Below are 17,321 nucleotides of genomic sequence, written 5' to 3'. Positions count from 1 at the left end.
TAGAGTTTTGAAATATTTTAATTTATGAGGAATTTTAAGAAAAATTACAGTTAGATGATTCTGGTTTTTATTCAGACTAATGAACTAAGTCAAGCATTTCAAGCATAATCTTCTCTTCTTTAATTATTTTTGCTTTAATTTTAGGAAAATTTCATTCATAACAGAGATAACTGGTTCTTCTCCCGTGTGTCGCCAATTGTTGTGGTAAAAATACAACACCCCCCATTATTGATGCGTCCGCTTCGAATAATGGGGACCCTTTCTATAAAATTTGGCTAAGCGACTTTTTGGATTTTTATTTTAGTTAATTGCCCTACGCTTTCATTAATTTTTAGTTTTGTTTGGATTCTTATTTTGATTGCTTTGTTAGAATCGATTTTCTATAAGCTTCACATTGACGCTTGTTTCGCCTCATTTGGTCAACTGGTTTGAAAATGGCACTCATTTGAAAATCTGATTATTTAGCTAGCCTGGGTTAAAATGTATAATATGTACAATATTGCATTTTGTAAATAAATTAGTTTAATAAGGCATTCATTTTAAATATTAACCCGTAGCAAGCTTTTACTAACATTTTTATTTTTAGTCATGCAGCCAAATAATTAAAGCATCGGGACTTAAGAAATCCACTCCAATTTTCTAATCAAATCTTAATCTCGAAAAGCCAAACATTCAAGTGGCTGTAGTTTTATTTTTAGCCATAGTTTAAAAACTTATGTTCATAAAAACAAAACAAACAAAAAATAAAAATTTAAGTTTAAAATTAAATTTTAAATTAATTAAATTAATTAATATATTATATAATTAATTTAATTAAATTAAAATTTAAAACAAACAAAAAACAAATATAAAAAAATAAATAAAAGATCGCATCGGGAGTTCCATTCGCAACCATTTTTAAGGAACCCCGACAAAACATATTAGTCCCCCCGATGCGATATATCGCATCGGCATTTCGCAGCATTTACATATCGGCATTTCGCATTATTTTTTGTGTACCCCCGATATCCCCTTCCTCCCGATTTGCCGACGCGAAAGGCATACCATACTTACCTTAACTCCATTCCTCGTTTTGAAAAAGGCTTATGCAATAACGTAGGGGGACTATAACCTTAGTTTAAAAAGTAAATATTCAAATGAGTGGAGTTAATAAAGGAATAACGTATGCTGTAGGTTAGTGTAGTTTATATATTAGTTTATATATGAGTAGGGTAGGGTAATATATATTAAAAGTTAGTTTATATATTAATATGTAAATATAGTATATTATATTAATTAATAATATCTAATATATATTAGATTATTTAAATTAATATGTATTATTTAATTAATAAATTTTAAACTAATCATATTAATTAATTTATAACAGTTAATTAATTTGATTAATTTAAATTTAAATATCATTTAGATTAATATTAATTAGTTTTTAATTAGATTTAATTTGCTCATAAATAGTTAATTAGATATTAGTTAGTTAGATTAATGATTAACAATTAAATTAGAAACTAATTTAGGATTAGATTTTTAATTCAAATTCTGATTTTTAGCCCAGCAACAGAATTTCCAGGTTTATATCAGATTTGACCCATCAACTTTGGAAGCTCATAAATTGAGTTCTACTTGGCCAAATGAGGCCCAGGACAGCTCATTGGAAAGAGAAAATCAAGCAGAACATTTTGAAGGAGGTTTCACCAACAGATTTGATCATTTATTAGGCCACAAATCAGGCAGAAGATCAGGCTCCGAATTTTGGAAACAAAATCAATTTTCTGAGTTATTGTTTTAAATTTCATTTATCCAAAGCCTCTTCTAATTGCAGATCCATTGGCCAATGATATCCTTTTCCAATCAAATCATTCCAAGCATCAATACTTAGCTTATATTTTGTTTTTAATTATTTATTTAAACAGAATTTGATTGGGTTTGATTTAATTGCCAGAAATGATATTTTGATTGCATTTTAATTTATTTTGATTTCTTTTGCAGGAAAACAGTGGAAGAAATATGGAAAAAGAATCTCAATCAATGAGAAGGCTCCAGCAATTGAAGATCAGAATTAGGAGCAAGTAAAATTGGATTTAGCAGAATTCTCTTGAACAAACTCTCCTCTCTAAACATTCTTTTACAAAGATTATAAATAACAGATTAGAGAATGTAAAAGGGGCTGCTCTCCTCTGCAATTTTAGACTTCTAAAAGCACTATTGTAATTGGAATTTAGAGTTGTAGGAGGGAGGAGTGAAAAATCTCAGATCTGGGGATTATTGAGGATTTTCCCTTTGTATATTGAATTATGCATGAGGAACAAAGCTTGCACTATTGTGGCTCTAGTTTTGAAGGCAAAAGTTCAAACAATGTAAAGGGCTGTTGGAGACCAAGAACAGAGAAATGGATGCAATAAATTGGTATTTCTAATACTATTGTTTCAAATATCAGTTTTATTTTTATGGTGATATGAATGTGTCATTTTATTCATGTTTGTGCACTATTGTCAATATGGGTAATTTGTCCCAATCTTGTTATTATGTATCTCTGTTTTTATGGATTAATTTCTCATTTTAGAGTAACTACTTACTCTGAAATCTGTCTTATGAAACTGATTTATTGGATAATAATGTGTGTGAACTATTTCTACATATCATTATTCAATTATTGGATTTATTGATTTGATAATCAATATCATTTTGAGAACTACTTCCTGAATGTTGTTGATTTATTATTTCAGTTTTAAGGTCTCAATAGGACGTGTTTTAGTAACCATAATATCAGTTAATTGAACTACTTCATTAACTTGATATTCATTATAAGCAAGACATGTTTAAATCCCAATATTTTGATTATCTTGCTCTTAGTTGGGTTAGATCTATATCTGCCTAATTAAGATAGGATTTAGATTAGTTTCTTTTGCTTGCATCATAGAATAATCTTGCATTTAGAATAAATTCTACATTCTTTTAAGTCCTCTCCTCAAAGATGCAAAATTTTAGTTGTGGCTTGGCTGAGCCCAAATCAGCTTAAGGGTCATTCTCTTGCCTGATCAGCAAGGAGAAGTGATCTGATGTCCCTGTCTATTGGTAGTTAAAGATACATTATAAACCAATAGCAATAGGGAGAAGGTAACTGGACCTAGATGAACAGTCGGAGCCACCACACCAAACGGAAAAGGAGCTGCTTTTAAGGTCCGGACCGGGTGGTTATCCCCCAATGTTGTTGCAGCGATTTTCGAGGCATCAACAGGACACTATTAAGAATTAACTATTTGTCAGAAGTTGTAATACCTAGAGGGACACTATTAAGAATTAATTATTTTTTAGAAGTTGTGATACCTAAAATTAAATGAAATAGATGTGTAGTATCAATCTTCCTGCAAACTACTGAAAATATTATCTCTCTTCTTCAACATCAACTAATTATTAATACATAATTACATACACATATAAAAATATAACACAACAATTGTAACATTCACAAACACTACCATCCAAATCCAAACATGTAAACACACAAACCACTCAAAGCATCGAAAAACAAATGTACAAACCATTCAAGGAAAGCAACACAAACTAAATTAAAGAAGAGAATGATATGGTCATGCCAAGCAAAGAAAACACAATGTGAATTTTGAAGTTAATCACAAACATATACATAATAATGAAGATCTAAAATTGTGACATTGTTGCCCTCAACTGGAACTAGCTTAGATCCATCTAACACCGAATCTATCATGCACTAAGAGGGATCAAATCCCTCGAGGTGCACACCTTCTTTTTGGAGTGTAGAACTTGAGGAAAGGTTTGCACATCGAGGGATTTGATCCCTCTCAGCACATGATAGATCTAGTGTTAGATGGATCTAAGCTGGTATCAGGTATTTCCCTGGTAGAGGCTAAAACAATAGAGTTGAATTTATTGCTTTGAGGACCCTTCTTGAGAAAGAAAATTACAGGTGATGGGAGATCTAAGTTTGTTATTCATCGGGCTTTAAGAAAGTCTATGTGGTGGATGTGCCTCTTGGCCCTTTTTGTTAAAGGATGTTTAGGACTCAAACACATTTTCAAGGAACTTAATAAAAAAGTTGAAGAGTTGTGGAAGAAAGCTTTGTCTCTTCCTGTAGGGTTATTGGTCTCTATGAATATTATAATGGGTTTGAATCTGTTTCCATGGAGAACGGATTGTGTAAAACGTTTTTTTTTTTTTTTGTTTTTATTTATTTATTTATATGAAAGGTTAATTGCAACTCCAAGCAGTATGAATGGGTTATTGGTAAGGAATTCCAAGGGGTTTAAGTGTTGGAATGTAAGAATGTCTATTCTTGTGTTTATGTTGCGGAAGAAATATACAATTTTTATTTAAGGTGAGATTCAAAATGGGTTCAAAAGGTAGTATCAGTTCTCTTTAAGATAGTAACATGTGTTTTCATTTTTTTATAAATATGTAAATTTTTTCTCTGTCAACCCACACATGTTTTCAACACACATTTTCAAGGAAAGGGTAGGAAATGGAGACGGAACTAGAGGCAGGAGACAAAAGAGCAGAATTTTTGACACATTTCTAACACACATTTTCAAGGAAAGGGTGGAAAATGGAGATGTAACTAGAGGCAGAAGAGACAAAATAGCATAATTTTTGTATTAAGAGAGGAAGAAGAGGTGAATGAGAATTTTTTTTGTACAAATAAGAATCAAAATATTGTTGGATCTTGTTCCATATATCATTTGAACAAAATCATAACATATCTGATAGGATAGGTTCGTCTATAATGTTAGTCAACTAATCCTCGGGATTAAGTTGGTGTTAGGGTGATTGGTTATTAGAGTCCAAGAAGACCCAGAAACTGATTCAACGGTTTCTTGCATGTATTTATATGTACATCACGTACATCATTCATTGAGATCAGTTAATATAGGTTTGTATTTGGTTTCCAATATCGTGTCTCTAACAGTGGTATTAGAGCACTGGTTTGAGGAGATGAGCTACTAGTTTTGTGGCCATGGATGTTTGCGCTTTATTGAAAGACTACAATGGTATTAGAGCACTGGTTTGAGGAGATGAGCCACTAGTTTTGTGGCCATGGATGTTTGCGCTTTATTGAAAGACTGTGTTTTCCCTGCACGTTATTGAAATATTGTGTTTGGAACTTTGCACACTGTCAAATGACCTGTGGTTTGTTGATTGCATATGTTGTTGCAGAAATCGAAGAAATATCACTAGTGTACATCTATCGGAAGTCCAAAAAATTTGTGACGGAACCGCTCCAAGCGTTGAGTCTGAGGGAAGAATGGGTCAGATAACATTGACGACTAGAAAGGTGAAGCCACACAATGATTTTGGATCCTGCCTAGTTAAAATATGGTGTGGACTGTGAATGTTGGAAGTATAATTACGTGTGGATCAGTTCCGCTAAAGGTCGGTCGTAATTCTCCATTCAATCCCCGGACGCTGGATGACTTTGGGAATTCAATTTTTTTTTTGTCAGTCAAAGTCGTCTGCATTGGAAGCGAAACAAAGAACCAGTTGAAAGAAGTTGGGTAGTTGGGTGTAATATACCCTCTCTGTGACAGAGATCGAGCAACACAGAGTAAAGAAAGTGAGTATTGCGTTTCAGTACCTAGTCTCGCACAACATCGAAGATGGAATTTGAAATGCAAAGGTGTCTCCAGCATTTTCAGAGCAGAGAACTGTTATTTGAAGTCTTGGATACATAATCTGAGTTTATGGGATCGTTCGCGCAATAGAAACATGATTGTGTTTGGTTAAAATGTTGTGTTGAATGATCATGATTCATCTTCAATTATGGGAAATAGTTCCATGAAACTAGAATCGTGTTGCACATGTTTGATTTGTTTTTAACAAAAATAGGTATATGTGAATTTCAATAAATCTCATATCCGTGATGTGCTATTTGATTTGGTAGCTAATCACTGGTTGAAATTTTTGGGGAGCCATATTATTTAAATAAAATTTTACATTCATGAATTAGTACGACATTTCAGTTTTGTGATGCAAAGAATGTATTACCATTGAATGGTGTTATTAACAACATGAATTTCCTGGTACTGTCAGTGTGTTGAAAATGTATGAGTTATGTACTGAATGAAATGGTCAAATGTCTTCAGTTTGTTAATGCCAGTCTCCAAGCACACATTGACACAACACATGTTTCCCTTAAAACCATAAACAACTCCATGGGAGCACTTGAGCGGTTTCTAGCATAAGGAATAAGTGATGTCGTAAGAAATTTGAACCGTTGATTTAAGTGATGAGAAATTTTGACAAACCTCCTCCCGAGACCACCTCGCCCATTAAAGTTCAGCAAGAAACGTGATGCCAGGAACCTTTGGATACATTGAGAACTGCTCTGAACTGTCGATTTTGTTTGACCATTACGAGTACATGGAACCACACAATGTTGTTATGTACCTACTCGTCTTTGATCTATTGTGCTGACTTTGATTTTGACCTATTGACGAACAACAATTTCATTTATAATATTTGATATAAAGTTGTGCATATTATTGATGTGAGAGCTATTCTCTGCATTGATCCCTGAGACAGTTTTGGATGATGAAGAACAGAGTAACGTCGTGGCGCAATGAAATTAAATATACAGTGAAAAAGGTATGACGTGAGTTTGAGTATGCTAGCATTTTCAAAAAGTTATGAAGGTCAATAAAATTGGAATTTTAATTTTATTGCAATTTTATGGTCGAGTATGTTTGGCAGAGTTGGAATTATAAACTTTTATTATTAAAAATTTGGCATTAAGATTTGGGTTGGAGTAAAGAAATTATAGTGCAGATATTTGTGTTGGCTCATTGGTATTGTTGCTCCCATATTGAACTGTGAAGTGTCACTACTACCTGGGGAGTGAAATTGAATAATTTTCTCACTACGGAAATCTGTCATAGAAAGTCGTCAATGTTTCTAATGCTACAAGTCTAAGGTGCCATGAAGAAGTTGCAATTGACGATAAATCCTTGCTACAAGAAAACCTTTGTTGGATGACGACGAACTAATTAAATAACATCCCAATTTCGATGATCTTTTGATTTTGCTTAAAGTATGATCGTCAATTGTTTTGTTACTCAGTAGAGATTGTTACAGTTTGGCCAAGAAGTTTTGCAGTTGTCTGTTACATGTTATGATTTGTGTTGTTAAAGTTGAAATTATTTTGTAAAACGAGTGCATTTTCAGTCGAATCCGACACCTGAGATTGAGTAAAATGACTTAAATTAAGAATGTATTAGAAATTTTAAACAATTTCATCAATTCTACTGCTGATGAAACTGTAAATATCAACAAAGCAAGTCTTGGTGATATTACAGTCCGTTTACATGATGCGTTGGAGACATTTGAATTTCTCCAGATTGAGTCTCAAGTATATCGTGACGATCTTAATTCCCAATAACAGTCAAAAAGTAATGAATCCATTTCAGGAGAAACTTTGGATGTTGCAGAAAGTCATATTCAGACAAGTGTATGCAAGAGTCATTTGCATACATATGTGAAACCTACAGTTCCCAAACCTTTAGAAGACCGTGGGAGAAATTTGTACACAACAAACACAGAACTAATTTGGGATATAATGTCATGGATGTATCTTTTCACATGCCTGATTTTTCTAAACCTATACAATTTCGAAGCGCTGGATTTCTGGATGGTGTTTTTCCATAACAAGTTGATCGATGCTAATAGTGTAATAGAGTTGGACATGTGAAAGATCAGTATTTTGATCTTCTCCCATGTGATCATTGTGGAAAGTGAAATCACCATTCAAACATATGTTCTAGAAAGAAGACTACTGCAAGAGAGAAACTAAATTTTGGATGGATCACTTCTTGGGATTGGTAAAAAATAACCAAGAAGATTTACAGGTCATACCGCAGGATATGTTCGAGAGTATTGACCAGCCTTGCAGTGATGAATACAACTTCTCGCCCTGTATCCGACAAGGGGGGAATTGGTTATGGTCTGCTACAAGTTCGAATATTTGTCAAGCGAGCCTAAGACACAGATCGTAATTTTGTTGCTACTAGTTCAGATTCAAAGTTGTAGACAAAATTTTGAATTATGCTCTATGAGAATGAGTGTGATTACATGCTTTTGGCATGTTATTTTGATTGATCTCAGAACTTCTATGCAAGTTCTAGACGTGGGTATCATTTTTGGTTTTCTCTTAAAAACCACCGTGTTCGGTTTGTGGTTATCCTTAAAAACCATTCTGAGAGACATTCAACTAAGTCTTGGTTGAGATGCATTTTTTTCATTTTGAGCTCTCATTCTTGGACTTTGATACATCCCTTCGTATTAAGGGGGGAATGTCAGTCAAATAATCCTCAATATTAAGTTGATGTTAGGGTGATTGGTTATTCGAGTCCAAGAAGACCCGAAAACTAATTCAACGGTTTCTTTTATGTATTTATATGTACATAATGTACATCATTCATTGAGATCAACTAATATATGTTTGTATTTGGTTTCCAATATCGTGTGTCTAACATATACCAAGTAAGGAAAATGAGGTAAAAGGATCTCTTATAGAACCCCACAAAATCATTTTGTGTTAAATTGTTTTCCCAAGGAAAAATCGTAATTTTATTCATAATTGATCCAAGTGGATGTTGGTGGCCACCCACCTATCCCACTTGGACCCCCACAACTGTTTCTTTCATTTTTTCAATTTCCTTATTTGTAGTACAATTTACTATTTTTAGCAGTTTTTTGGGTCCTAAACTTCCAGAGCCGTTTTGAGGCCCTAAATGACGTTTTTTGGGAAAACTAAGAGCAACATTGCTTATAAAATGACGTCGCTCACTCAAAAATTGTAGTCCTCGGATAGATCTTTCTAACGAGGTATTGTGCACGTCAAACGAAGATCGTATGCTAAATTTACGACCCTGGGAAGTTGATGTACCAATTTACCCTAACGGGGCCCACAGTTTTTGCGTTTCATCTCCTAGGGTTAGGTTTTTGGAGGTTTAGGGTTTTCCATTGTTTTTCAACAATAAATAGGCCTTCGAGCCTCATTGTAACATAGTTCAGAGGCATGTAGCAACCACATCTCTTCTTAGAAATAAGCTACCATCGCCCTAGCTGGTTTATTTCAATTTTTGTTTGTAAGCATATTTCTGTATTTTACATTAATTAAATGAAAGTATTATTTCTACTGCATCTCTGTATTTATCGCTATTTCTGTACTTTGTTGCGTTCCTGTTTAAATCTGGATTAATAATGAACAAAATTACATATTGCAAATGCTAGAAATCATATGCGTAAAATAACAGATCCTGGTATCCAAGATCAATAACAATTCATCAAAGAGTTAATACAAATATACTCTCTTCAACCTTCTTTTTTTTCGACTTTCCTCCAACCATTAGAGTTGGGAGTCGAAGACACAATAGTCATTTGCATCTATTTTACATTTACATGAATTTCTTTATCAGAATCTGAACTTTCTAATGCATGAATTCTTTTGGTACCACTGACTTCTTTTTTAGATGGGATTTTCTATATATGTTGCTGCGAAACGAAAGGCATTGGAACTATTGAAGAATTATGTTCAACATCGCTCTTCTATATGGATTCCTGGCATTTCTGGACATTGTTGTTTAAGGCTTTTTTTGGGATTTCTGCATCCTCTACTTCCACTTCATGGGAACCTAAAAACTACCAACCTTTTTGCTTTGGAGCTTATCACTTTTTCCTTTTTGGATCTGTTTTTGCTTGTGGACACGCATTTTGAAGATGACCAGTTCGTAAACATGTACAAAAATGAAATGTCGTATTCTCATAATAAAGAGGCTGGGACCATTGCAGATTGTTGTGTAACAAAATAATTCTATCAGGTAAACCTTTATTGAGGTCTACCTCTACACAGATTCTGGAAAAGGTGAAAATTCCCTTTGAGACTCTATCTGCATCCACTTTTAGGAACTTCCCCAAGGAATTCCCTATTCCTTCTAATAATAAGTGATGCCAAAAATGCAGGGGGAGGTTATGTAATCGAACCCATATTGGCATTTTGGAGACCACCATGGTATTTGCATCAAATCCTGGGAACCAAGGTATCAAGAAGAGACCCGCATTGGCCCAAAACCATGGTCCCTCGTTTAATACATATTCCATAAATGTTGTTGTATTAAACTTTACAATAAAAAAACCTTTAGAACATAGGTGAATTTCATAGTTTTTTGCCCACGTAGAGAAAATCCATTGATGTAAGCTCTTTGATTTGGGCCAGAATCCATTGAATCTATAGATAATTGCTCTTGCATGGAAATCAGAGTATAGTTCATTTACCTCTGGCATGTTGATTGTTAATGTCGACACCTGGTTCATTTGCTCCATAATATAGGGACTAGGAAGATTGGGACATTGTTCTGCATTTTTTTCGGATCTATCTTCCCTTTAAGTGCATCCTTGAAGGAAGTTGGGCCTTTAGAACTAGATCTATCACAACCTCAAGAAGTCACATGTTCAGGATGATGGTTGAATCGGGTACAATTCCATAGTCCTGCAACTTGAATCCCTCTTGCAGAGATTTCCCTGCATAAATCAAATTCTGGAGTCTTACTGGAATACCCAGTTGTTCTTGAATCTTTTGCTTCAGTTCTTGTACCCGATCCTAGATCCAAACCCTCATACACACTAATTTACCACTCAGTGTTTTAATAAAAATTTGGATCGGAGCCCCTTCAATCAGATCTGGGGGTTGGCAACCCAAATCCGTCCTCATATTGGTCTCATCTGAAAGATTCGAGGGTAAATTTGTTGCATCGAGCAACTTGGTGAGGAAAGAATCCATTACTACTTCCTCGTAGATCATATATTTGTTTGTTGTAGAGATCAATTTTGTCTCAGGCCTGAGTCGTTGCTTGAATGAAGGCATGGAAGCCATGGTCGATCTATAGCATAACAAATCCGCAACAAACCCACAAACCTCATCTGCACTCTCGAACATCATGCATTGAATCAGGCCTGCTTCAATCGGATTTGAGGATTGATCGTCAAAATCCATCTGTTTATTTGTCTCAACCGATCTGCTCTTTCCACTTGCATGCAATTCGTGTTGGAGTTTGAGGGAAGCATCATACCCATCTCCCATCTCCCACGACCATACGAATACTGCATCCCCATAACCAAAAAAAAAAAATAAAGTTCAACAAGAAGCCCGACATCTTTAAAAAACAGGATATCACGAAAATGGAACGAAACTTGGAGGCAAAATTGTTGTTTTGTAGATCCAACGCCCAGATCTGGTAGTGAAGACAATGAGTAATACCCATACGAGAGACTAGATCCCACATTTAGATTAGGGAAGCTAGATCTGGACATAATACCATCGCTATAGGTCCCTCACTCCAAATCTGTTGCCTGATGGATACCAACCACCATTGCCTGTCTGGATCTGATCTTGATAGAACGATAAATGTTGCGTGAGGTGAAAAGAATTTGGATTCTTGTGACAACGTAGCCCACGACGTGGATTACCCAATACGTCTCTTCAGATCCATCACAACCTCTTTTTTGTTCCATGATGGTGCTATTGCGCCTCGAACCAGCACTGAACTCACTAGGACATAAGTCATTGGAACAACCATCCAAGTTTTTGGTATCTTAGATGCTTGATCAAAATTGTGTTAAAGTGTTATTGTTTCCTTTTTACTACATTCCAGATTGATTTTTCCTTGACCATAGCTCTAGCTGGAACCCACAAGTCCACAATTCATAATATTTAGAATTGGAGGTGGAAGTAGAAGGTAACTAATTGGATCAACGAGTTGTTGTGTGTTCGAAATACACTGGTTTAGTGAGTACTTGGTGTAGTTTGTTGGAGGCTTTGAGGTTGTAAATTTTGTTAATAGTGGAATTTGGGGTTCGAACTTACTAGAACTGAAACTGCTCTGACCTGGAGAATTGAGAAAGCCATGTCCTTTTTGAAGTCCCGTTAGTAGAAATTGGTGTGAACTTGTTCATCAGAATTGTCGTCTCTCGAGCCTTCGTGCGATTGGGAGTCTAAGTTTTTTTTCCAATAAAAAAAACTCTTTCTATTAATAGTAAAGAATGTGATTAAAAAGAATACATGTACCAATATTACAAAAGAATACATTGTAACACAATTCAGAGGCATGTAGCTGCCACACCTCTTCTCAGAGATAAGTTATCATTGCCTGAGCTAGTTTATTTCCATTTTGTTTGTAAGCATATTTCAATATTCTAATTAGGCCGATAGGCCTTCCTTTGAAACAGACTTTCTTCGTCCTTTTCATTCTCAGGTTGACACATGGCCTCCATATTCGGCGGGCATCTGTTGTGATTTCTGTTGCAACCCTCGCAACACTCTTCAATGCGTCTTCATTTGCTTTCAATCCTTTGCTCTGTGGCATGCCTCTCAACACCACTTGCCAACATCGTCATTATGAGCATCACCATCATCGGCATGGAAAGCGGGCTATACTGTTAATCGCCATAACTGTGGCATGCGGGGCACTGTTTCTTGTCAGCGCCACAGCCTGCCTGGTGATTTGTCTTGTGAAAATGGAGCGCAAGAGACGGCGACTGAGAGAAACCAGTGGTGAACAAGAGAATAAACTGATCATGTTCTACAACCCAATTTCTTACGCCAATGCTCTGGAAGCCACAGGGCATTTTGATGAAGAACATGTACTGAGCAGAACCAGGTATGGAATCATGTTCAAGGCATGTTTGCAGGATGGAACAGTGCTATCAATCAGGAGATTAGCAGACGGACCAATCGAGGAGAGTGTCTTCAGACGAGAAGCAGAGGCTTTGGGAAAAGTGAAGCACAGGAATCTAACAGTCCTGAGAGGATATCCTGCTCACTTGTATTTCCACTAGAATTGACTAATTAATGACATCGACATCCTCATCTTCTTCTCCTCTTCTTCGGCTGTTCTCAGTACTGTGACAACTTCATTATTTCTTTCTTTCAGAATAATCAGTACTTCTTCATCTCGGCTCGCAGTTGTTCTATACAGAGCCATGGCAGCGGCAACTACAATGCAAGTTTCGTTTGTTTCAGATCGTTTAATTTCGTTCAAGAAGGCAACAACAGGGGAGTTATTTGGCCTGAAAATGGTAAAATTTTCAAGTGACATGGGAGGGCTGGGGAGAGCCAGCCACAGGAAGATTATCGCGTCAGCATCTTCCCGCGGTACGAAAACCTGAAACCCTTCCTAAATGGCTTTTTTTCCCATCCTGTTTGATTTTGTTTACTTACTCTTACAGTGCTACGTCTCTCTGGTTTTTTGTTTTTCAGGGGATTCATGATACATTTTCTGTTATATATATATATATATAGTTAGTGGGTATATCAGAAAAGCTATATATATATATATATATATATATATATATATATATATAGGGTATAATAGGGTTTTCACACTGCAGTTCCTTTCCCAAAGGGTGTCATAGGGCGTTCACTATTCCTTTTCGATATTTTAATTAATTTTTTTTAGTATTGATTAATATAAGACATGTTTTTAGGTAACTGTCACAAAACTGCTTCAAGTGTTCACTGGATATGGATGATAATGGGCATTCCTAGCCCATGTTTCATGGCTGTTTTTTTTTTTTTTTTTTTTTTTTTTTTTTTTTTTTTTTTTTTTTTCGGTCATTGTATTTGTGTTGTTGCAATAGTTATAGGAAAATACCCTCGGGGACATTGGTTGGATACTGATAATAATCTGACATAAATATCTAACTTTGTTATATCATTTGGATTCCAACCATAGTGGGTGATTGGAGTTTTCTGTTACTTGTCAGAAGGATTGTCTGAACTTAACAGGGAACAAACTTGAAAAAACTATATTTTGCAGGAAAATCGGCCCCTTCTTGGCCACTAATGGTGACGGGTTCCCCCATCTCCTCCCTTCTTGCCTACTTGTATTTTCATCTATCATGGTGATATTGAGCTAGGATCTCGCTGTTATATCTAACGCCTATTTCTCTTCTTTCGTTCTTCAGACATTACTTGATCATGTTCCTTTCATGTATCTGTTAGTTTATCTTAGTTTATGCTTTCTTAGGTACTCTTCCAGGTGCTTATTGCTTATTGTACTTTTTCCTCCAGTTCCATATACCCATCTTTTTGGTTATTCATTTGGATATTAATATAGGTACCTTATCTTATCTATGAACACATTTTCACATTTGACATTGTTGGGTTTTAGATGGTTCTTTCGTACTGTCACCATCTTGAGTTTGTTGATGGTAAACAGATTTCTGATCCTCTGTGTACGTGCCTGTGGTCTTAGGATCTGTGTACACCTGTGCATGAAAATGCTCTGTATTTAGTATTTACACATGGCTATTCAAATTTCAGGCTGACTGTTAGTTGTTGTGGAAATGTTTCAAAGTTTTGGTGTTAAGTTATGCTTTCGGAATATTTCTTCTTTCTTTTATTTAACATCAAGGTATGTGTGTGTGCTTCCTGTGATACACATAGATGTAATTAATTGCTAACATGTCCGCCTTTCGTAAATGTGTGAAATTTTGTGTCTAAATTAGAAATAACATTCAATTGTCATTCCTGTTATCTCGAGAGACATGCTACTAAATGTTTTCAAACCACAAAAATAGAAACATTGTTTTCCAAATACACTAAGCCTATCTTCTTTCTGGAAAAAACATTTGATTGAGGGAATTATGTCTATTTTGTTATTTTTATTAAATTGCTATTCATAAACAACAGACATGCATGATATTTGTTATTCCTATCAAATATGATATAAGCTTGGCTTGCGAACCTCAAGTGCATCGTGGTGGCGTTGTAGGTGGAATTGTTCCAAAGATTTCAAAGGATATCATCCAGCAGATGGTTGTCGCTGGTTGAGTACAAAGCCTGTTTTGAATGTTGAGCTTAACCAGGTTTGGAAGATATCCTCTAAATGTCCGGCTTAACCAAGTTTGGAAGATATTCTCTAAATGTCCGGCTCAACCAAGTTTGGGAGATAACCTTTAAGCAGATGAGCTTGCTGTTTCGGTTTCTAACAATTTAGAAGGCATATAAAGCAGCATAAGAGGCTTTTTTTCTTGGTCTTTGTTATTGATTGGCCTTCCTTTTTCCCAATGACCTCAATATTTGGGAGTATCCTAACCCAAGTGTCGTTTTTGTCATAAAGAAGAAATTGCTAAACCTTTGTTTTTGTCTTACCCTTTTGCTCAGCTTGGGAGTGGACTTCAATCCTGTGTGGGCAATTACTCCCTACCACTATTACCAGGAAGTCTGCCTTTCTTGGTGATAAACTCCTTTGGGCCATATATATATTCGACGCAGATTTTGAAGCCCATCTCTCAGATTTTGGCCTGGATAGACTGGCAGCCATTCCAGCAGATCCCTCTTCATCTGCACCCACCCCTGCTGGCTCTCTGGGGTAAGTTTCTCCTGAAATAAATTTAACAGGGCAGATGACAAAAGAATCTGATGTCTACAGCTTTGGAATTGTATTGTTGGAACTTCTTACTGGTAGGAGGCCGGTCATGTTCACCCAGGACGAAGATATAGTGAAATGGGTGAAGAGACAGCTTCAAACAGGGCAGATTTCAGAGCTGTTTGATCCAAGCCTTCTGGAACTGGATCCAGAATCTTCAGAGTGGGAGGAGTTTCTGCTGGCAGTGAAAGTGGCTCTTCTGTGCACAGCCCCTGATCCTCTGGACAGGCCATCCATGACAGAGGTGGTGTTCATGCTTGAAGGTCATCCAGGCCATCCATGACAGAGGTGGTGTTCATGCTGGAAGGTCATCCATGCTGAGGCGGTTTCTTGGTTTACAATAAATTAGATCCTCTCAATCCATGTTTCTTGGCTTTTTAAATTAATTCCTCTGAATTAGACCCTCTTCATCGACGCTGAGAGGTGGTTTCTTGTTTTTTTAAATTAGATCCTTTTCATCCATGCTGAGGCGGCAGCATAGATCCCTCGTTGCACAGAAAGCCAGAGAAACCGGGCCTGCCAATGTCACTGTTGAATATGGCTAGCATCGAAGCGTTTTTCTGGAGGAGAAATTCCTGTAAAGTGGAGATGTTAAAGATGGAGTAAACGGCGTAATTACACCTTCGTATACAGTGAGTGCATAGGGCAAGGAAAAAGGGATTGTCAATGTGGATTCATCCCTCGGAGGTAAACATTTTGTTGACTGACACTGTTTTTTTGTATTTTATTGCTACGAAGATATTCAAAATGCCTAGCAGAATCTTTTACACAGTTTGGTCCACAACTCAGGGAAACAGGGAAACAAGGTAGCGTAGATCCATGTTTGTATAAAAAAATGTTGTTGTGAATTTTTTAATTTCCAAGGGTAAGTAAGTGAAAAAAAATGTGTTCTTATTATGTTAAAATTTCCACCGCTTAATCATAAACAATAATTTTCAATTTTGGTGGTTTCGGATTTATTTAAATCAATTAGAATTTTTTACTTATTTTTTTTTGTAACATATAAATATAATTTGTTTTTTGGGTTATACATATATATTCCCAAGTAATTTTGATTAGTTTGGATTTAATTTGGGAAATTTATTGATTTGATTTATTATGAATGATTGATTGGATTTTATTATATAAATAATTGAGAGAAACAAAGAATAATAATTTGTATAATTTTGATTAAGGATTTATTTTATTTTGGGCAATTTATTGACTACCTTTAGTTTGAATGATTGAATTATTATAATATTTATTATTTTGAACCAAAATATAATTCTTTCAATTTAACATTTCTATCGGCCTCTCTTTGCACCTTTTGGGGCAATTGCTAGTATTAATGAAATGAAGTGTTATTTTTGTTGCATTCTTGTATTTATAGTTATATCTGTAATTTGTTGCGTTCTTGTTTAAGTTCGGATCAAAATCTCACAAAATTGTGATGCTTTGTAACATGGTGATCATCAATTGAGACCTTTATAACATGGTGATCACCAATTAAGCTATCTCGATTGAGAAAAAAAATACAATTAAGCTATCTCCAATGAGCAAAAATACAATTTGTGACAACTCTATCCCTTGTGCACCAGACACCACACCCTCATCTATTTCCGTCTGCATGTTTCCAGCTGGAAAATGCCAGAATTGTGGACCAAATCCTCTAGTCTCTTAAACTGATAGAGTGTTGAAACCCCAACATATGTCTGATCCAGTGTCCTGAAACCAATGTTTTAAAACTCCGACTCCGACTCCAACTCGGTATCGACTCGGCCAGCTCGATTTCAATGACTCGGTCGTTGTAAAAAATACATTAAATATTTTTTTATTTATAAAAACACATAATTTTAAAGATTTTCATTCATGTTTCCAAACACACAGCAT

At 35.5% G+C, this 17,321-nt stretch overlaps 1 protein-coding gene across 1 annotated transcript in view; it reads left to right on the top strand.

Annotated features, from left to right (window-relative positions):
* The window catches only part of LOC149161182 (putative LRR receptor-like serine/threonine-protein kinase At4g36180), a 40,540-nt gene extending 24,805 nt beyond the window's left edge, over positions 1–15,735 (top strand). The window contains exons 2-5 of the mRNA XM_089434800.1: positions 12,276–12,845; positions 12,954–13,174; positions 15,188–15,395; positions 15,492–15,735. Coding sequence (XP_089290926.1) covers positions 12,276–12,845; positions 12,954–13,174; positions 15,188–15,395; positions 15,492–15,735 — 1,243 coding nt within the window. The remainder of the gene's footprint in view (positions 1–12,275; positions 12,846–12,953; positions 13,175–15,187; positions 15,396–15,491) is intronic.
* The last annotated feature ends 1,586 nt before the right edge of the window (positions 15,736–17,321 follow it).

This window comes from Pinus tabuliformis, chromosome 5_2 (genome assembly GCF_031772625.1).
Source record: "Pinus tabuliformis cultivar Carrire ecotype Pingquan chromosome 5_2, CPIR1, whole genome shotgun sequence".
Classification (NCBI taxonomy): Eukaryota; Viridiplantae; Streptophyta; class Pinopsida; order Pinales; family Pinaceae; genus Pinus; species Pinus tabuliformis.
The sequence above is the reverse complement of the archived record's forward strand: the minus strand, read 5'-3'. Positions and strand labels throughout refer to the sequence as shown.